We start from the raw sequence: 22432 nt of genomic DNA on the forward strand, positions 1-22432 counted from the left end.
TTAGGCAAGCTTGTCACTAAGTGTATTATGTGTGCTATATATTGTCCTCATTATATTAGTTTTTTTTCCTGATGCATATTAATATTTGGGATTCCTTGTTTGTGCAACAGCTGTCTTTTTTGAAAAGACACCACTGTTTAGCAAGGTGTAAGTGATTACCTTTTGCTGCAGAAAGATAGGCAATGAAGTGTTAATTGCCATCTCTTTCAGAAAAGTAGTCTGTAGAATTTCATGTTCTTTCCATGATTAAAATTCAGCTTAATCTACTCTGCTTATAACAGTTCATTGAAAAATCATCACATCAAGTAATTGCTAGGGAGAAAATGATAAGGGAGGGACAGCATGCTAGCAAGTATCTATTGGATTTCTAATCTCAAATATTTCTTATAGCAGGTGAACTAAGTGGTTACATGGCTGTAAGTTATCTGTGCATGTAGTAGGGTTAAGTACTGCTGGTTAGCAAACTCGAGAAATATATTCTGGTGACTGCTGTTTGGAACTGAAATATAGATTGGCATTTTTCTTAAGTGGCACAACTCTTACCACAGAACCACTTGCCTGACCAGGCTAATCTAATAAATGAGAGATGATGTTCAGAGCTAAGACAAGAACTAAGATACCTTTCTTAATGTGGTCACTTCATTAAGCTTTGTGGTGGTGGTGCTTGTGACTCCAGCTGTCTCATCTTTGTTGTACAGCTGTCTTGGGATTCCATAGTGTTTCTTTTATTATGCTTACGATCTAGAGGATATGTGATGCTTTACCTTCAGCTGCTTAGCGATGACTTAAGTTTTCAAAGCCATTGCCGCTTGACAACAAAAACACAGTGTATTTGAGATGGTGTGCTGTATGAGTATATGCATATTTAATATTCAGAAAGTAGCTAGAAGAAGTAAGGTAACTTCAGTGTGTGTATGCTATTCTGTAGGATTTAATTGATCCTTCTTGAAATATGTCTCTAATTACTTCACTTTTGTTTTGATTTTATTAAATATTGTAAATCATTAGCAGAAAACATTCATATCTCTGCTGATGTAAAACTATTGTGAAAATCTTGGAGTGTAATAAACTGTAAGGTTTTGAAAGAGGAAGCAATCCAATGTAATGGTAATCAAAACATTCTTATTAATTTTTCTCTTTTGCTGTGTTCCCCAGTAGTGCTCATTTCAAAATGTGGTAATTGCTGTTGGGTACTACTCACACTGAACACTTTTTAAAGACAGGAAATCATGTTGCTAAATAAATATTCATCACACTAATATTCTTGCACTGTACATTCTGGAGGGCAGGAAATGTGTCTGTCTATGTGATATTGTAACACCACCCACAACAGAATCTCAGTGCTGATCAGGGGCTCAGTGTGCTAGCGTATAAATTGACATTGCAGAGCCTGGAAAATCCACTTGTTGAATTCTTGCTGTTGAATTGTTTTCTGCTGAATGTGTGTGGGACACATGCTATCAGCTGCTGTAGAATCTAATCTTTCCTGCCAAAGGAAAAAATGGTTATGTTTCTAGCTCTACAGTTCTGAAGATAACTTTCTGAGCGTGGACCAGACTTAAATCAATGTAGTGCTGTCTTTGGGCTGCTTCACTGATTCTGCAGCTGAGAGCTCAGTGTTTTCATGGATTTTTTTACCAGTTATTATTTCTGTTACTCAGAGCCCCGTGAACAGACAGAAACTGGCAAAAATCATTAGTGAGAGAGGTGGAAGAAGTAGTATCTATTATTGGACCAACTTCTGTTGGTGAGAGAGACAAGCTTTTGAGCTACATAGAGCTCTTCCTCAGGTCTGGGAACTTGGGGTGTCACAGCAAAATACAAAGTTGAGCAGATAGGATATGTGCTAACTGCTCATGCTAAACTAAGGGACCATTCAAGGTGAAGTGGCCCATTAACACCCCTGTAGTCATAGCACAAAAAGGGAAGTTAGTTGGTTATAGATTGTTAGTTGGGGTTATAGATAAGCCATACCTTTTATGATTTTTAGTGTCTAGCAAAGTTATGAATTTAAGCTCCCAGACTCATCGTATGAAAGTGTTGTGCTGGTTTCCTTTGAGGATGAGGACTGAGAGGTCAGATATAGAGTGATCTTTTGGTGAAAAGTGTTCCACCCACAGGACGTTAAGGGGCCAGTGCACCTTGAATGCTCCCTTAGGCTATGTGCTAACTACTTATGTTAAACTATGTGTTCCACCTTGTATTTAGCTGTGACACTCTGAGACCATGTGAAGAAAACACCTCGACCAACATAAGTTTTGCTGGCATAAGCGCTTGTGTGCACAGTGCTATGTCAGTGGGAGACGCTCTCCTGCCGACGTAGTTACCGCCACTCATTGGAGATGGTTTTATAATATTGACGGAGCTACACGAGCGCTCTTACAGCGGCACAGCTGTATCAGTACAGTACTACAGATGACAAAAATCATGACACTCTCACTCTGTTGTTGAATGGGAAAGCATTGAATGGCACAAGAGGCAGGCAATGAGGGCTGTTTGGGGAGGAGGGAAAAAAGGAGGGTTGGTAGAAAGAGTCACTAGAGCATATGCTGCAGACTCCTTGTAGTATAATAAGTGGAACTGGAAAAAATTAATCATGTTTCAGGGGGGACCTAGTATAAGAAATCACCAGGGGCTCACTAATGCAAGCTGACTGCCTAGCATATATAATAAAGATTTCTTTCCTACAGTTCTTCATACCTGCTGCATTCAATTATTGCTAATGAAATACTTCCCTCATCCTGCCTGCTAACTGCTGCAGCTGGAAGGCTGGGGTGTAGAGTATGGTAACACACATCCCTGTTGCAGCAGCCAGGAGGTTGGGCAAGGGATAGAGTAACAGAGACACTCAACCCAAGAGGCTTTGGAGTGAGAGGAGGGTGTGCGTGTGTGCACATTTGTGCACGCGTGCTCCTTTTCAGTGGAGAGAGAGGGCTGGGGGACTTCAAACGTGTTGGGTATTTATTAGCTGGTGACTGATTTGAAACCACAGTCTAGAGTCAGCACCTTGTAGAAACCCCAGCTCCCATCTCTTTCCTGAGCAGATAGGAGGAGGGGACTGGGCTTCTTAACAGGGCATTTCTCTCAGACAAGGCACCCTCTTCCCACGTTTTGTAATGGTGGCTTCTGGCTAACTGGCTTAGTCTCCTGGATATTTGGTTTCTATTACATTTTTTAAATAGCTGCAGGTAGTCTCAGGTTGGTCAATTGATTAAAAAAAACTTTCTAAAGTAAAAGGTGCTTAAGATATTGTAATTCTGCTTATAAAACCAAGAAGTAGCTTCAAATAGTTCAGTCCTTGGACCCACTCACTACTTGTCTTGTCTTCAGAGAAGAGGGAGTAATTGGTGGTTGTTTTTGGTGGTGGTTTTCAGGAAATAGACCCATGTCCACTAGAAGTTTACCTGAGGTCAGAAGCTAGCCAGTCTGTGCCAGCTTCTTTTGTTACAACCAGTCACCCAAGTTTTAAAATATATTTTTGTGTGTGGGGAAGAATATTCAGTTTACTTGCTGTTTATTTACAGTTTATTTTGTTCCTTCAGATATGCCTCTTCATGTACGGCGTAGCAGTGACCCCGCATTGATTGGCCTCTCAACCTCTGTAAGCGATACTAATTTTTCTTCAGAAGAACCTTCCCGAAAAAACCCCACAAGATGGTCCACAACAGCAGGATTCCTCAAGCAGAACACCCCTGGGATGCCCAGTAGTCATGACAGAAAGGTACGTTTTTGTACATCTGTGTGTGTAAGGTTGTGTCTGATATATGAGCAGTATGTCTTCATTCCAGAACCACAATTTTATTATTTTCCCTTAGTTTCAACCTTTATATCCTCTTCATCCAGTGGACATGAAATGCCACCGGAATGACCCTTTTCATGGTAGGATGTGTGGTGTTCTTAAGGATATTGTCACTTATATTCACTAATGTCTTGATGTTTGCCATAATTTTCTTTTGGAGCTTTGAGTGCTCAGCACTTCTGTAAAGCAGACCTTAAATGCTGTCAAACATTTTCCTTGAATCTGAGTGGGCCACCTCTACCATGTGCCTGATTTTCACCAGTCTCCTCTTAAATCTTGATGTTGCTCCGGAATCTCTGTATGATAATGAGCACTATAAGCATACCAACCAGCTGTCTAGTTTTATCTTTCTAATGTAGCAAATAAACATTTCTAGTGTTCAATTTCAGAACTGTTACTCGAGTAATATAAAAAAAATTGCAGATGTTCTATTCACAGGATAACATAATTAAAGCTGAAATAGTCAGTTTCACAGTATTTTTTTCCTCCTTCATACTTTCATTTAGAATTCACTATCTCTGTGTGAGCTATGCTGGTAACTAAAGAAACCACCATAAATCTTGTTTCTGTGCTCAAGTTATTTTTTTAAACAAAAAAGATTCAAGCTATTTTTTTGTTTTTGTACAGTCGCCTATCTTTTTCTCTCCCCTAACTGTGACAGTGAAGAAGACATTTTGTGTTATCTAACTTTACATTCTAATGAAAATTAATTACCCACTTACCTTTTGGTTACTATTGTGACTGTAATATACAAATTGAAAAGGGATAGAACATCTGAAATCTGATATTATTTTAGATGTTTTTTCTTTCTCAAGTAAGTGGTTTGGTTAATCTCAGCACCAGATTTTAAATGGTACATTACTAGATTAAATCTTATATAAAACAACAGAGATGCAGCAGAGTTGGGGCTATGTCCTCTGACAAATACATATGTTTTTTGCAAAAGAACACTCCTTTCTCTTGTGGTATTCTTCCATCTATTTCAAAATAAAAATCCTGCCTATAAAAAGGATCTACAGTGAAGTATCATGCAGTGAGTAAAATGTCTAGAGCCAATTTTTTAAAGGAGCCTCAGTCTGGTTCTGCAATTGACTGTGTGTGCAAATTATAGCATGTAGATGTCTACTTGATCTGCAAGTCAAATCTGGTAGTTAAATGTCTAATTTCTGTCACTTGCACCTGTGCTTGATTGTGAACACATTAGAAGTCATTTTGGAAAATTTGGCTTTTAATGTTTCAATAAAATGAACAAAATGGGTTAGAGAATTATCTGTGCAAAATGCCAACATTTTCAGTTAATTTATCTGAAATGATAATGAGATTATACTTCATTACTCAAGAAACATGGATATTGAAAAGAGGGCCATACCTAGCACGAACAGCCTCCTTGAGTGTTTCAAGCTAGCATTTGGAGGGATTTAAAGAGCAGCCAAGCTTCCACTCCAGCCTCCATGCATCATTAGCTGTTCAGTATGTACTTACTCTTGATTTTCATGAAAATCTTTGAAGTGCACTGAAGCATGGGATCCCTGGAAATAAACATGGTGACCAAGGTGGAAAGGAATTCAATTGATCTAATGTAGTGATGGGAAGCTGGGCACAAGAGAGCATTAAATCAAGAAGATGGGAGAGAATTAGTGTAGGTTAGTACAGCAGATATTGATAATGAATCTTTTAAAATGCTTTTTCTTACATACCATCTGCATTAATCTTTTGAGTGAAGCAGATTGCTCAGAGTATTAGTTTCTGGTTGGTAAGATGTTGCAAAGAATTGAAAGTAAACAATACAGTCAACTGCTCATGTATATATTTTGTGCATTAACCTCATTCTGAGTGCAGATACATTAAAGCTGTTCTGTTCTTTCTCTCTGGGGCACCTAGCATGGGCCACTGTTGGAAGACAGGATACTGGGCTTGATGGACCTTTGGTCTGACCCAGTCTGGCCATTTTTATATAAATAGATTTATATTTTAGTGTATTCATTGATATCTCTTATTGCCAGTCCAAAAATGTTAGTCCACGTTCTGCAGAGAATCCCAGTTATGGCTCTTAAGAATTTCTGATAAGTGTTTTTCTGTATCTCCTCTCCATTACCAATTTTATAAAATTGTAGCTACAAACATTTATTTCATTTGTGTCAATATAAAATGTGCAAATATATCAGTTTTATGTCCTTGTCATCAGATAGCTCTGGAGGACTGATACTGAGCTCTTGCAACATGTAAAACTCCTTGCCTAAGAGATTTTCATAGCTACTTAGACTGTCTGGCCAATAGGAACCTGCCACTTTTTAATATTAAGGTTTCTTCTTTATCCATTCAGATAATGACTGGAGGTGAAACTGCCTTGTTCCAAACTGTTTCATTGCATATGAACAGCAAGTACAATTCAAGAAAGTAGTTAGAACATTCTTAGTTTTCTGCTTTGTTTATGGGGTTAGAGGTAACATCCATCTATCCTGTGTGGGCAACTGGCACTGGATAGTGTTTTCACTGCAGTTCCACCTTCTGGCTGTCTTATAGTTACTGTGACATACTATTTTACTATTCCTGTGCTGCAGCTTGCTGCTCTGCTCCCTACAGTGTCTGTGCTTCCACTGTAGAGTGGTGAGGAAAGCAAGGAGAAGAAGACAGCTTCCATCCTCTGATCCTAAACAGTGGTGTTGGCTACTTAGGTTATACTCAAGTGGGTAAGAGGAGATAAGAGGAGAAATGTCTGATAGGTGAAGACTCCATAGAGTTGGGAGGAAAGACCACTTCCAGGGCAGCAGGAAACAACATACATTGTGTGGAAAGGTTTATTTCTCATGGGCATAGGGCAGATCCCAGGATAGAGTTTGCATCCTCCTGGGTAGGCAGGATTTGGAACACCAAGACAGCAGTAAGGCTCCCAGGGTGAATGGAAGAGAGGAGAAGGCAGTGGGATTGCCAGTGTCCCAGCAAGACTACAGGGAGGCAGGATGTGGGTTTCTTGGGAAGAGGGAAAGGGGAAAAGAATGAGATGTCCCACAAGGAGTGTGGGAAAAGCAGCTTACTGCTGCTTTTAGCCACCCCCAATGGCCTGGCTTGGAGGTAGCAGGCAGCCAGGCTCTTTCTTGTACCCAGGAAACAGTTACAGGCAGTGGGTCCCAGAATCGGCTGTGGAAGGGGATCAGAGTCCCCAACAGGAGACCTTTATAGTTTGAATGAGTTTTGAACTTTAGGGTGCTTTGGAAGCAAACACAGACTGAACCTTTTGGATTCTCCCCTCTCTGTATTCTGTGTGCTTTAGCAATGTTGCATTACCATGAAGAAACATCACCACGTATTATTGTGATGTCACAGTACACGGTCGTGGGATGGAAAAGGAGGGTTTTGGTGGATTTCTGTTTTTTGTCTTGGCTACCTGAGAAAGCAGCCTGAAACCTGCATTAGTTTTAAAGTGTTCCCAGTTGAGAGGCTCTTTAAATACACTTCTTGGTGAACCCCAGGGCTTCTATTTATTTGAAGATTTATTTCTGGAGAAAGATTATAATGTTGGCAACTACACTCAGATGAGTAATCCCCACCTACTTGAGTAATCTTATTGAAATGATTAGAGTGACTCTTCTGAGTATATGTTTACAGGATAGGGTCTGTATTTCTCACCACCTGTACACACTTTCTCTCCATTCCTCTCACCAACTTATTTTGATTAATTCTGGAATATTTTTTTCTTATATGTGGTACATCTACAGTAATTAAGGGGGCTCAAGTTCATTCTTTAGGTCTTATTCCCTCAAGTTATTAAATAAAAAGAAAGTTGATAACAAAAACATGTCCCAAATTTTCCCATGTCATTGGTTTGCAAACTGTAATTTTGACTTTTCTTTAGTCCTCCTGACAATAAAATAATCTTACATGTATTTTTCTGCCACAGTAAAATATCGTATGAAAGTTTGATTTGTGCATAATTGTTACACATTGAATCAGAAACTTAAAAAATAATAAACCACTATCCAAGCCCCATGGCACAAGCCATGGGTTGTGTAGCTTTAGTAATATGTGAGCTGAGTTCATGCAAAACACTCAAGTGTTTTTTCCCCCCCTCAGATGCCATATCTTGGCTGCCCATGCCATACACATTACCATACTATATGAACATTGAGTGTGGTATCTTATGTCTAATGCTCATTGCAAGGTAATTCAGCCCTTTTCTTCTTAGTGTGCTAAGCAGGTACTTTTTTCATTTACACATCTATGACCCTGAGGAATGGGGTGGCATTACTAAATATCAAGCCAGCTTTGATTCTGTGTCACTGAAATACTCAAGGTTTGTCTGGTAACCTCACCTGCTTAATACAAAAGTATGGCATGGACATTTGGTTTTTTAAAGACAGTACCCTAATATGATTTTCTGCAGTTGAATTGTATGTCATTGCATTAAGGATCAACACTGCTGCCATAACCTGAAGAAGTGAAAATGTGTACTTAGATGAAAGAGAGATCAAGAGAGAGCTGGGAAAGGGAAAAATGAATGTGCATTGACTTGCTTGTTTTTTCTTTTTCTCTCACATTAATCTACCTGAAGCAAAGCAAATGGCATGTAGCATGCTCTGCGAGGGTGGATCAGTAATAGCAAACACACAGCTGAGTTTACTTGGTGCACAAGTTTTTTTTTCTCAAAAAGAACAGGAGTACTTGTGGCACCTTAGAGACTAACAAATTTATTTGAGCATAAGCTTTCGTGTGCTACAGCCCACTTCTTCAGATGCATAGAATGGAACGCACAGAGAGAAGATATTTATACATACAGAACATGAAAAGGTGGTAGTAGCCATATCAACTCTAAGTGGCTAGTTAATGAAGATGACCAATTATCAGCAGGAGAAAAAAAAACTTTTGTAGCGATAATCAGGATGGCCCATTTCAGACAGTTGACAAGAGGTGTGAGGATACTTAACATGGGGAAATGACCTTTTCCTGTTCTGTATGTATATATATCTCCTTACTATATGTTCCATTCTATGCATCTGAAGAAGTGAGCTGTAGCACATAAAAGCTTATGCTCAAATAAATTTGTTAATCTCTAAGGTGCCACAAGCACTCATGTTCTTTTTGCGGATACAGAATAACATGGCTGCTACTCTGAAACCTGTCATTATGCAAGTTTTTTTCTATTTGTATTTGCCATTTAGTCAGCAGCCAGTTTTTTGTAGTGTTTTCATCTTAATGGGCCTCACTGAAGGAAAAAATGGCCTAATCTGTATGAATAAATTAAGCAATCTTTGCTGTCTTTTTGGTTAGGAATCTCATTTCAGTGTGCATTGTAAACTAGGGAGGGAAGTAGTTAATGTGGGAAGCATACGGATATTTTTAACAAGTAAATCTCTCATCAAGGGTCCAGTCCCTCATCTCTAATGCATTGAATTTCCCCACCTTCTCCTCTTGCAAGAGGTACTTGTTGATTCTTCTTCAAGTAGTGTCCCTATGGTAGGGTTGCCAACTTTCTAATCCCACAAAACCAAACACCCTAGCCCTGCCCCTTCCCCAAGGCCATGTCCCCCGCTCACTACATTTCCCCTCCCTTGGTGGCTTGCTCTCCCCCACCCTTATTCATGTTCACTGAGCTGGGGCAGGGGCTTGCGGTGGGGGACGGGGTGAGGGCTCTAACTGGTGGTGCAGACTCTGGGGTGGGCCCAGAACTGAGGGGTTCAGGGTGTGGAGGGAGCTCCGGGCTGGGGAAGGGGGTGCAGGAAGGGGTTTGAGCTCCAGCTGGGGGTGCAGGCTCTGGGGTGGTGCCAAAAATGAGGGGTTCAAGGTGTGGGAGGGGGCTCTGGGCTGGGGTGCAGGGGGGGTTGCAGGCTCTGTCTGGGGATGTGGGCTCTGGGGTGGGGCCAGGGACGAAGAGTTTAGGGTGTGCGAGGGGGCACTAGGCTGGGGCTGGGGTGCAGGGGGGGTAAGGGCTCCATCTGGGCCTGCAGGTGCTGGGATGGGGCTGAGCAGTTTGGGGTGCAGAAGCGGATTCCGGGATGGGGGGATTCAGGGCTGGGGCAGGGGTTGGAGCATGAGCTTACCTCCAGTGGCTCCTGTTCAGCGGCACAGCGGGGGGGCTAAGGCAGGCTTCCTGCCTGTCCTGACACCATGGACCGAGCTGCACGCTGGAAGCAGCAAGCAGGTCCATCTCCTAGGTGAAGGCATGGCAGGCGGCTTTGTGCGCTGCTCTCACCCACAGGCACTGCCCCTGCAGCTCCCATTGGCTGTGGTTCCTGGCCAATGGGAGTGCAGAGCCTGTGATCAGGGTGGAGGTAGTGCGTGGAGCCCAGTGCCCCCCCCGCCTAGGAGCTGGACCTGCTGGCTGCTTCCAGGGCACAGCATGGAGCCAGAACAGGTAGGCACTAGCCTGCCTTAGCTCCACAGCACTGCCAACCAAACTTTTAACAGCCCGGCTGGTGGTGTTGACTGGAGCTGCCAGGGTCCCTTTTCGACCGGGTGTTCTGGTCAAAAACCGGACACCTGGTCACGCTACCCTATGGGTGCTCCACTGTAGGTGTGTCTGTGTCCTTGCACTGCTGATCAGAAAATTTTAGTAGCAGTCTGTCCCACCTGTGTGTGCGTTGCTCCTCAGTTGCCTGGAGGCTAGCCAGCTGGTGCTGGTAATCCGTCCTCAGTTCCTTCTGAGCTGCCCCTGCCTAGAGATGGAGCTAGAGCTGTCTGTTCATGGATCTTAACTCCCCTTAGATTTGTTAATTTTAGCTTTCCCTGAAGCTTTTTTCTTTGTTACCTTGTTCGTATTTTTTTGGCTTTGCCAAAAGAAAGAAGAAAGGGTTTGCTTTTTGCCAACACCAATGGAGGCGGGACCCCCCGGACAGCGATATTCCCAGTTTCCCAGATCCCACTCCTTGTGCGTGGAAGCATTGAAGGTATGGAACCTAGTCCATTTCCCACAAGACATTAATATCAGTGGTCTATCTGCCAGCAATAAACAACACGACAGCAGAGGACCTCAGTTGCAAGTTCTCGTTTGACCCCGAATGGGAAGTAAATTTGATGGTCCTAAACGAAGTATTCCAATAATGCAGGAGACAGACAGTAGATCTGTTTGCTACTTACCAGAACAAGAAATGCTCTCTGTACTGCTCTAAAGTTGGGATCTGACAACCCTCCATGTGGAACACACTCTTACTCTCATGGGACAAGAGTTTTCTATGCCTTTCCCCCATTACTTCTACTTCTGATGCATCCTCAGCTCTTCAACCCCAGCGGGACCACAGTCCCTGCTGCCCCACACTGGCCCGTCAGAGGGACCTTGGTTAACAGTTAACTGGTTAAAGGATATTTTAAGAATGTAACTGGTTAACTTTTTAAATTGATATTTACATCACTAGTTCCTGATTGCGATTATATCAGCAAGAAGGATAGGGGAGATAGCGGCCCTGATGGTGCATTCCCCCTTCACTGTGTTCTTCTCTGACAGAGTCACTCTTCAGACACATCTAAAGTTCACTCCTAAGGTGATATCTGCTTTTCATATAAACCAGTTTATTCAACTTCCTCCTTTTCCCTCACCTTTTCCATGAGTGGCCCCTTATCGGAAATCTGCAGAGCAGCTACCTGGGCATGTGCACACACCTTTGCAGAACACTATGCCATCTGGAGGATTTAGCTGCAGATGCCAAATTTGGTGCCACGGTGCTGTCATTCATAACCGACTCGACTCTGAAACCCCAGTCTCTAGTAGTGGGCACTGCTCGGGAATCATCTATAGTGGAGCACACATAGGAACACTACTTGAAGAAAAAGAAGTTATTCATCTTGTGCAGTAAGGATGGTTCTTCAAGGTGTGTGTCCGTATGGTGCTCCATGACCCACCCTCCTCCACTTTACTTTGGCATTCTAGTATTTGACTTTGTGCATGTTGGCTAGCCTCATGGTAAGTGAGGAGCAGCGCGAGCGGGATGGACCAATACCAAAATTCTCCAATCAGCAGCGCAGGGATGCAGACATACCTGCAAACACCTATAGGGGGACACATCTTGAGGAACCATTGTTACTGCACAAGGTAACTACTTCTTTGAGTGATTGCTCATGTCCGTTCAACTTAGGTGTGTGTGCTCGCCATGTGCACCAGTGCTGGAAGTTGTCCCTCAGCAGTATCCATAGGGGACCGGTTCCAGCGCCCCAGGAGTGGCGTGCACATGCCACGGTATAGAGGGCACTGCCAGTTCCCCCCACCCGCAGTTCCTTCTTGCCGTCAGAGACAGTCTTGGAACTGTTGCTGCTTCAGTTAGTGCTGTAGCTGCTCATTCGAATGAATGAGGTTTCTTCTGTATTATATAGTGTATAGTTTTCTGTTAGTGTTCGTAAATCCCTAGCTATAGTTAGAGACTTTATAGGTCACAAATGAGACTTTGTCTCAGGATGTGGCATGCCCTGATCTCCAGGCTATAAGCCCTGTGATTGTTGCAAGGGACAACCCTAAAACCCCGCTCCAGATTGGACTCCAAGTGGAGTGACTGGCACCAGTCTGGACAGAGCCACTGTTCAGCTCCAGCCTGGTCACCTGGAAGCAAACGCTCAGGATCCAACCCTGGTTCAGAGTGAGGTTCCCTGACCGCGGGACAAGCTCCGGTATTGGCAGTACCGGCTACGTTGTCGGCATCGAAACTGGACCCGTGGCCTCAGGTTCCAGTTCCCATGGAGGTTCACCCAGCCCTCCCAGGCTGTCTGCTCAGTGTCCAGAGCCTCAGAGAGACCAGCTGCCTCTCTCTCACACCCTTCTCCAGTGTATTAAGCCTTGGGCGCGAGGACCCCCAAGTCCAAGAGGGAGCAGAGGAGCAAGCCTCTGGGCCACCAGTGGTTGTGGAGGACCTTACGGCACTGGCATCTTCCTCATCATCGCCAGGTGAGGCTATAACGGGGTCCCCTCTCCCAGTTCCTCCTGATGACACTAAAGTGCACAAGGAACTGCTGAAGAGGGTCGCTGCCAACCTGGGTCTTCAGGTGGAGAAGCTAGAGGAGACTTCGGACTCTCTCTTCAGTGTCCACTTCTGTATGGCTCTGGCCAGGGTGGCTCTGCCCCTTCATAATGGGGTTTCTAAGATTACTAATGCCCTGTGGCAAACTCCCTCCTCCCTGCCACCCATCTCCAAGAGGGCTGAGCGCAGGTATTTTGTGCCATCTAAAGGCCACGAGTACCTGTATACCCACCCTGCTATCAACTCCCTAGTGGTAGAAATGGTTAATCACAGGGCGTGACAAGGTCAAGCCGGGGCTACCCCTAAGAACAAAGACTCTAAGAGACTAGACTTGTTTGGGCATAAAGTTTATTCATCCTCTAGCCTCCAGTTGAGGGTAGCCAACAATCAGGCCCTCCTGGGACGCTATGATTTTAATATGTGGCAAGCCGTGGCCAAGTTCGAGGGCTCCCTTCCTGAGGCTTTTAGGAAGGATTTCCGGGCTATTATGGAGAAGGCCATGACTGCAGCCAGGGTGACACTCCAGGCAGCATCAGATGTGGCAGACACTGTGCCACCCAAACCATGGCCTCGGCTGTTGCCATGTGCCACACTTCCTGGGTGCTTCGCTCTGACTTGTCCACGAAGGCTCAGCAGTCGATGCAAGATCTCCTTCAATGGACAAGCCCTGTTTGCGGAACAAATGGGCAATAAGCTCCATGGCCTAAAAGACTCCTGCACAACTCTTAAAATGCTACATCAACAGGCAAGGCAGAGCAGGATCCTCGGCCCTTTGCCAAGAGGCACTCCATCTCTGGGAATTATGCATTGACCAAGGAATCCACCTAGAAGCATGTCACCTTCCAGGTGCCAGGAACACGCCAATGGATCACCTAAACAGGGACTTCTCTCACCACGAGTGTGTGCTCCACACAGAGGTAGCCGGCATGATCTTCCAGAGGTGGGGAACTCCTCAAGTGGATTTGTTCACCACCAGGCAGAACAGGAGGTGCCACAGGTTTTGCTCCAGATGGAGTCTAAGCAAGGGCTCCCTCTCCTACGCCTTCCTCCTGCGGTGGGCAGGAAGCCTGATGTATGCATTCCCTCTGATTCCATTCATCAGCAAGGTACTAGCGAAAATCAAGTGGGACAAGGTGCACGTTATCATGATTGCCCCAGTGTGGCCTCGCCAGTACTGGTTCGGGACACTATCAAGCTTGTCAGTGACCCCTCCCTGGCCTCTGCCGAACCCACCAGCTCACAGGATCACGGCTGACTCTTGCACCGCAACATCATGTTCCTCCTCCTCACAGCGTGGATATTGTTTGGCTGAACCGGATGAACAGACCTGTTCAGATGGGGTCCAGAAGATCCTCCTCGAGAGTAGAAAGCCCTCGACTAGGCAGACTTACCTGGTAAAGTGGATGAGATTCTCCTGCTGGGCGACCAATCCCTTTTCATTCTTCAGTGCAGTCGATCTTGGACTGCGTGCTTCATTTGAGGAACCAGGGCCTGGCACACTCCTCTAACAGGGTGTATCTGGTGGCCATTTTGGCCTTTCATCTGCCAATGCAGGGGCAGATGGTGTTCTCCCAGAAATATGATGGTCAGGTTCCTTAGAAGCCTTGAGAGACTCTTTCCTCAGGTTTGGTCCCTGGCCCCTCAGTGGGATCTCAGCTTGGTTCTGTCCAGACTCATGGGCCTGCCCTTTGAACCTTTGTCCTCGTGCTTCCTGTCTCACCTGTCGTGGAAGGTAGCTTTCCTGGTGGTGGTGATGTTGGTGAGGCGAGTCTCCGAGCTGCAAGTCCTGACCTCAGAACCGCCAGACACGGTTCAGCTCCGGCCCCACCCAGCCTTCCTTCCCAAGGACATGTCTGCTTTCCACATGAGCCAGGACATCTTCCTTCTGGTCCTCTGCCCCGTGAGACTAGTGAAGAGAAGTGCCTTCATGTTTTGTACGTAAGAAGGGCTCTGGCTTTCTACATATATAGGGCAAAACTTTTCCATAAGTTGACTCAGATTTTCATCTCTACAGTTGATAGGATGAAGAGCCTCCCAGTGTTCACACGGAGGATTTCCAGTTGAATCACCTCTTGCATTCGGACCTGCTACAAGTTGGTGGGGGTCTCTCCACTGCCAATCGTCAGAGCCCACTCGTCCAGAGCGCAGATGTCTTTGGTGGTTTACCTGGCACACTTCACGATCCAGGACATCTGTCAAGCCGCGATGTGATCCTCGGTGCACACGTTCACAGCCCACTATGCCATCACTCAGTAGGCCAGGGACAATGCTGGTTTTGGCAGAGCTGTGTTGCAATCTGCAAATCTGTGACCTCCTACCCACCTCCGAGGGGTACTGCTTGGGAGTCACTTAAGTTGAATGAACAAGAGCAATCACTCGAACACCAGTTACGGAGTAGATAACTGTCTTTTCCTGATGTGGCTGGCCAGCATAATAGAATCTGCCAAAAGGAGCAAACCAAATAAATGAGCTCAGGGATGGTAACTTTCTGGGAAACAGTGAAAGATGTAGCCCTTGTTGACACTCTCCTTTTGTGTGTGTATATATCAAATGCTTAAAAGTTTTCTTTTCTGTTTTTTCAAATGGAACATTTCCATATGTGAGAAGAGTGCTTCTTGGTATGAAAAGCCTTAAGTGACATAGCAGTCAGTGATAGGACCCCAAAGTTCAGACCCATGTCGGTTGACTCAGTCCTGTGCCTAATCTGCTCGACCACAGCACTCAATTTTTCCATCTGTAAAATTGTTTTTAACTCCTTTATAGTAAAAATCTATGTTCTGGACTGAAGATATTTATAGCCATAGATAGGTAGGGCAGATATTAGCCCCACTTTACATCTAGGGTAACTGAAGTGCAGTGTGTGAGTGGATTGTCTAGGAGGCACTATAGCTAGAAAGTTCAGGCCTCAGACTGAGAGTTTGTGACCTGAATCCAAATCCTGATTCTGGGACCTCTGAGCCTCACATTCCCACACGTAAAATGGAGGTAACGTTTAGAAGCTGAATAATATTTGTAATGTGCTATATAAGTACAAAGGCCAGTCAGTGGTAATAGAGTTCAGGTCCTTGTCACTCTCAGATGTGTGTTTAAACCATTAGACTACACATGCAACCCCCTTCCTTCAAAATTTAAAGTATGACTTTTTGAGCAAAAGTGACCATTGAAATGTTCAAATTGTCAAGAATATAGTTTGTATGAAATTTCTTTGGAAATATTTTAAATTTTGGAAAATTGCTCCAATTTGAAAGAAGTTTGGTGTACTTGAGAACCGGATGATTTCAACAAAGAGAACTGTCTTTGTGATACTTTTGCCAAGCTTTATTGAGGTGGAGCTTTTTTTTTTTTAAGACCTTGGGGTTTTGCCATTTGAGATGCAGAGAAAGAACACATCTACAAATGCTGAATTAATAAAGCTGCTGAAATAAATTATTGTTGATTTGCTGGAAAATGAAATACATATACAGTAGCTGAATAAAAATTTAAAGATATATATATTTTCTTTCTTTGCTTTGTGATGGGGCACTTTGCTGTCACCTTGTCAGGAGGTGGTGAAATAGCTTAGATCAAATGTACCCAAACAGAACTTAAAATCATAATATAAAATTGTGTGGTTTTTCTCTCACGTACTGTGTAAGATTCAGGAGTTTTCTGTCAAAGCTGCTGCTGCTGTTTTAGTGCAATAAAAATTAAAATCTCAATCTCCGTGGGTGATCTCAGCATTCCTACCTTTCAAAACAAAACTAAATACATATTTCTCATCTGTTTTTTATTTTTTTTTTCCTTCTTGCTGTGGTGAGGGCCTGCAAAATCCTTTATGAAATCACTGCAGCAAGTTGGGAATGAGAGTCGTGAAATGAAAAATCCCTGCCTAGTGCTCATATTGATAATGGATGGTGCTATACATTTACTCCTCTGCTATTCTGTTTGCTGAATGCTGTGCACACAGACAGACAATATTTTGCTGAGATGAAGCCAAAAGCCAACCAAGACCAGACGTGTCAACCCCCACCCTTCAATAAAATGTTTGCTTTTAAGGTTATTTCCCCCCCTTTTCCTCCCCTTTATCTAATCTCATCCCTTCATATTTGTTAAAGAGAATCCATCCACTCATCCCTCCATCCCCAAGAAAATAGAAGAACATTAATAGTCAGATGCTGGGGGAAAAGGATGAAGATGAAATGGATAAGGTACTGGACTTATTGTCTGAAATCTGCCTTCAGTTCCCATTCTTCCCTTGTGAGGTTGGGCAAATCATGTAATCCCTCTCTACTTCAGTTCCCAATCAGTAAAATGGAGATAATAATCATGAGCCTGTAATGAGTGTATTTTCTAAGAATGTGTTTGTGCCTTCTCCTTCATGGTTTAGGAAAGGTTGATGCTCAAGGTATACGAAAAATGGTCTTTCTTTTTCCTTACGCATTTGTAGATAAGGTAAGATGAACGTGTCTCCTCAAAATTAAGTTTCTCTCTGTTTTGAGGGCCATGCTATAGACCTGTTCCCTCACAAAAATCGGAGTTCTGTTCCGTGTTTTGTAAAGCCGAACATCTACCTGAAAGAGCTGTCAGTCAGCTGAGCTGATGAAATTAATGAGAGGTTGGCTGAGTGCACAAAAACTACAGAGACCATGTTTCCTCAGGCTTGGCACACGTTTGACATGTTGGCCTCCCTGCTTCTGCACAAGTCTTTAAACAGCCTACTTCTCAACATATCTGTTGAGCTAGCAGAGAAAGTATGGAAAGTATGTGGCTTGGCTGAGGAGACACAATAATGCCTACCAACCATGTTTTTTTACATACTCTCCCCCCCCAATAGTGTCCCAGTTTTTCCACTTTGAAAATGTGGTCATCCTCAAATGAGATTGTGTGCCACTTGCTCTGCTCTTCAAACAATAGTACTAATTTTGATGGCTCTGTCCCACAATCTCCAAGTTAGATCTCTACAGCATATGAGTCTTGAATCGTGTTGGCACCCATGCAGTTCCCTCATTTGATTGCCTATAATTATTTATTTGTTGTTCCAATTCTATTTATGTGTCGTTTCTCTTCCTACCCAAAAAGATGATTCATCAATACACCTAAATAAGTAAAGGCCAGCAGCCCAGCACTCATGAGCAACCATACAAAAATAAATTAACTTGCAAAAGGGGGAAATGGTAAGGAAACAGACAGTTTTATGCTTGAAAGAAAAGAGAGATTTAAAATAAAAATAAAATGCACTTTGTAATATATAGTCTGAGTCCAACACCCACAGACCTTTGGATAAATATGGGTACAAAACCAAATTCCTGGTGAAAATTGCAGAGTTGTGCACAAGTATTTTTTCCTTTATCTGTTTGGTGAAAACCTGTTTTTTGTATGCATAGCTACATACTTTTAGAAACTATTTACAGAGGGCTTGCAGGAAGGATGAGAAATGGCCATCCCATGGTATCAGAGAGAGCTGTGCAATGGGGGAAAGAGTTGAAAATATAAAAGCCTAAAAAGCCTACGATCTGATCCTGGAACTCTGCGTCTCACAAGTATTCCCACTGAAGTTCTACTGGAACTGTCTTCTGAGAGAGGAGTGCGGGACTGAACCCCAAAATATCTTAAATTTGCTTATTTTGATATTATCCTACTAAGTTAAAGGCTTCAGATCATTTCAGAGAAAGGGACTGCATGGATGTAGGAAATGAAAACACTTTTCAGGATTTTTTTTGACTAAAAGAATACGAAACTGCTTAGTGCTGGAATACATAGGTACTGCTTTTTAAATGTGTGCATCAGATGCAGATCCATTGTTAATGAGTAAAGAGAGAATTGGGAAAGAGAATTTCTTCACAGCCCTGAGAGTCTGAGAAATACAATCTGTAGCATGCTTGATAATTTTTGGTTTTGCATGTGCACATGCAAAGATCATGACATTTTTGGTATTCCTGTGTAAACAAGAGAGATCAGTACAAGTTTGATTGACAGCCTAACAGATTTCAGTTTACTCTGAATTCAGTCCATATCCTTCAACACTGAATATCTACATATAACACCAGCTACACAGCAAAAGCATTCATTCATTGTATCTGTCCTTAATAATTGTTCTGTGTGTGTGTGTGTATGTGTGTGTGTACGAGAGAGAGGCCTTACTTGTCACTCAGAGGTATCATGGAATATACAAAATCGGAATTGCACAACTTTGGAAATTCATGAGCATAAGAAGATTGAAGTTAAATATAGGAATGACTTTTAAATGTGGTCATCTTCTCATTGCATTAATATCCAGTGATCTTTTTTTTATGCATAATAGATTAGTCCCATTCATGGAAATGTAGAGGCAGTCATTTTACTTGGTTTTTGATTTATGAGGCAGTCATTTTCTAAACACTTCAGTAATCATTCATGAATCATCTTTCATGGGGAATGCAAAAGTCCTGTCCCAAGATAGCCTTTATCAATAACTGGAAATTACCCATGTTCAAGGTTAGCAGCTTCACGTGCTCTGGGAGAAGACACTAGGCTACGAAAATTCTTTAGCACTATTTCCTTCTAAAACAAAGATCAACAGTGTCTTGATATTGTGTAACTAGAACTGCTGCCTTGCTAAACATGTCTTATGGCCATCATCTCTCTGGTCTGTTTTACCTTCCAAGGTCATGTTCTAAAATAATCTTAAACTAGACAGACTGTTAAATTGCATTGTACAATAATACAATAAACGGAACCTACTCAGAGGGGAAAGGAGACTGCCAAGCAATGGTGTCCATCTCATTTAATATACACAGATGCTTGTAACAAGTCACTTGCTCGCTGACTGACACAATTAGTTTCCATATTTTCACTGAACTAAAATCTTGAAATTCGGCACACTAGCTCACAGAAAACTGCTGATGAAAGAAAACATCCCAAATTTGACTCCTCTGTCAGCGATCACCCAAAAGATCATCTATTGCTTAATGGTCTCACTACACCACTAGATGCCTATTAGGGAGCATCCATTTGTTTAAACAATTTTTTTTTGCTGTAGAGTAGCCTTGTTTTGTACAGTGGCTTTGTTCTGGAGAAGTGAAGGTCATTTGAGATCAACAGTTGTTTTCATACCTGCTAAAGGATGGTTGATAAGTAAAAATGGAATGACTGTGTTGTACCAAACCTCAAACATTGTGAAAACTAATAAACAGGTTATACTAATATCATAAGAACATATTACTCCTTGTCTTGGGGAAAGATGAAGTTGCATTCCGTATACAGAAATTGTATTGTTAACACGATTTAGAATCATACAAGACCAAATATGCCTCAGTGCAACACATCCTCCTGGGGGAATTCTGTGCCAATAAATGAAAAATTCTGCACACAATATTTTAAAATTCTGCATATTTTATGTGTCAGAGTAACACAATGTAATCATTCCAGTTTCAATTATTTTGGTATTTAATTTCAAAATACATGTCACTAGCCCTTCTGAGTCTCAGCTGTAACACGTCCCCAGCCCTGTGTGCCTGCGCTGTCTGTGCCATGCCTCCTCACCTGGCCACACTGTGAGGAACATAGCCTCTTCTGCCTCACTGGCTGCTATGTCTTCTGGCACCACAGCAGCTTCTGGTGGGTGAAAGATGTAACTGCAACCTCTCTCCAGCAGAATCTATATTCTGTGGAGGAGGAGGAAAAAAATCAGGGAAGAGGGCATAAACTCTGTGCATGTGCAGAATTCCGCCAGGAGTAAACTGCCCAGGTGCTCATATGCTTTCTCTCGGATGGCCTAGTGTAATGTGGAATTAGTATTTTTATAATCATCTATCCATTAAACATATTTGTGGAAACCTTTCTGTTTAAAAGCCGGTAAATAAGACTGGTGGTCTCAGATGACCTGCACTTGATCAAATAGGAGCCCTCATGCCCGACATGACCACTTCACTTCATAAAATAAATAAATACATGTTTTTTAAACCATTCTTACATCGAATGTGCTTTGAGGACACTTGAATTATTCATATCTGAAAATTGATGACTTCTGATGGAAAGATCAAATCTGGGATGTTTCTGTATTCCAATAGTTCATAATGAATGGGTGTAACAAATTACAAGATTCCAGATCAATGGTAAAATGACATTTGTTAGTGGCCTGTCACAAACATATATTGATTATAGATTGATATTCTATTAACCCATTCATTTTATATTTATATATCTGTCTATATATATAATTGTTGTTATTTAAGTTATTATATAAGAGTGAATACAATGTTAAGAAATGTTCACATGGGACTAGAAGTTGATACATTTAATGTATATTGTCTGTGGATAAATTCCACAGTATGGGGCTGATTTTCCTGTTCTTATGTTCAGTTAGGGACGTAAAATTTTACCCAATTAACCTGTAAGCATTAGTTTAACTGGTTAACCTGCCTTAACTGTTAATCCCCAGGCTGGTCGGCTGATCCCAGTGGCCCTGCAATGCCCAGCTGGAGCAGCGACGCCTGGCCGGAGCATTCCTGCCCTGCCGGCTGACCAGCCCTTTAACCAGTTAACCGTTTAAACAATTAAAAAATATGTAGTTAAGTGGTTAACTTTTTTAATGGTATTTCCATCCCTATGTTGAGTAGTGCCATACTCTGCAAGGAATCCAATTGAAATCAATGAGTCTGTTTGGGAGGTAGGTGGTGCTCACTGCAAATGTGGGTGTCAGACTCGATTTTTATCTCTGATAAAATTAAATATACAGTAGTTAATATTTTAAAATGCATATTGCTCGTGCTCGGGGGAAGATGATACGATTAGAGCAGAAGACTGAGAATCGAGATCTGGCTCCAATCTGCAGCTATGTTACACTCTATGATCTTGGGCAAATAAATTAATACCTCTGTGCCTAGCTTTCCCATTGTCACAGGCATTGTGAGGCTTAGTTCTTAAATGTATATGATACACTTTAAGATTCACTTATGGCAAAGGGAGTATAAAATTGCAGAATATAATTTTTCAACTAGATGTATGTGTGTGGTTTTTCATTCATTATGTTCAGATTATACTGTATCATCAGTTGAATGGCATGCCAAAAGCTTCCTGTTACCTCATCTTCGCCTATGCCACAGATCACATTTTGCTGCTGTTTACTTGGAATTCACATTATGGCGTTTTTTGCCAGGAATCTAGTTGGCAAAAGTATACATTTTCCGAGTTTGAATTCAGTATTTCTTTCTCTCAACCTGCTCCACCCTTATAACCCTGATCTAAAATGGCAGACATAATTTTCTTTTATAAACTATCAGTTTTACAAATGGATGCCTGTAATGCTACACATGAGCAATATGCAGTACATTTTTCAAAGTTCTGCTTTTAGTATGTGTGTACGCTTTATTGCAGTATTGCTTTGCTCCAATTGAGAAGCATTGCTCTTCTTTAAATTCAAAGTTCCTGCATGTGCAACAAGCCATATGATGTTGCTGTAACTATTTTCTGAGCAACCAGGGTAAAGAAATAAAAATCACTGTTCCAGAAATGTACAAACAATGAAGTACCAAGAGTATATAACAGAAGTTTAAGCAAAATAAGTTATTGATTGAAACAAAGTCCTTTGGGGGAGGGCCAGTTGATGAGAGTGGATGGCTTGTTGCAGAAATGGTTATGATGGCAACATCAGTAAGAGTATGCAATTTGGGAACAAGACTTTCATCTGAGATTATTTTGAACCATTTCATTGTTGTTATATTTCTATTCCACAGTAACA

The 22432-nt window shown here is 42.4% G+C and overlaps 1 protein-coding gene across 10 annotated transcripts in view; it reads left to right on the forward strand.

The window, feature by feature from the left end:
* PARD3 (par-3 family cell polarity regulator) overlaps window positions 1-22432 on the forward strand; it is a 658805-nt gene that overhangs the window by 283530 nt on the left and 352843 nt on the right. For all 10 annotated transcript variants that reach the window (XM_050939008.1, XM_050939012.1, XM_050939010.1 and 7 more), the window contains exon 4: window positions 3543-3721. In XM_050939008.1, coding sequence (XP_050794965.1) covers window positions 3543-3721 — 179 coding nt within the window. The remainder of the gene's footprint in view (window positions 1-3542; window positions 3722-22432) is intronic.

This window comes from Gopherus flavomarginatus, chromosome 2 (assembly GCF_025201925.1).
Source record: "Gopherus flavomarginatus isolate rGopFla2 chromosome 2, rGopFla2.mat.asm, whole genome shotgun sequence".
Lineage (NCBI taxonomy): Eukaryota > Metazoa > Chordata > Testudines > Testudinidae > Gopherus > Gopherus flavomarginatus.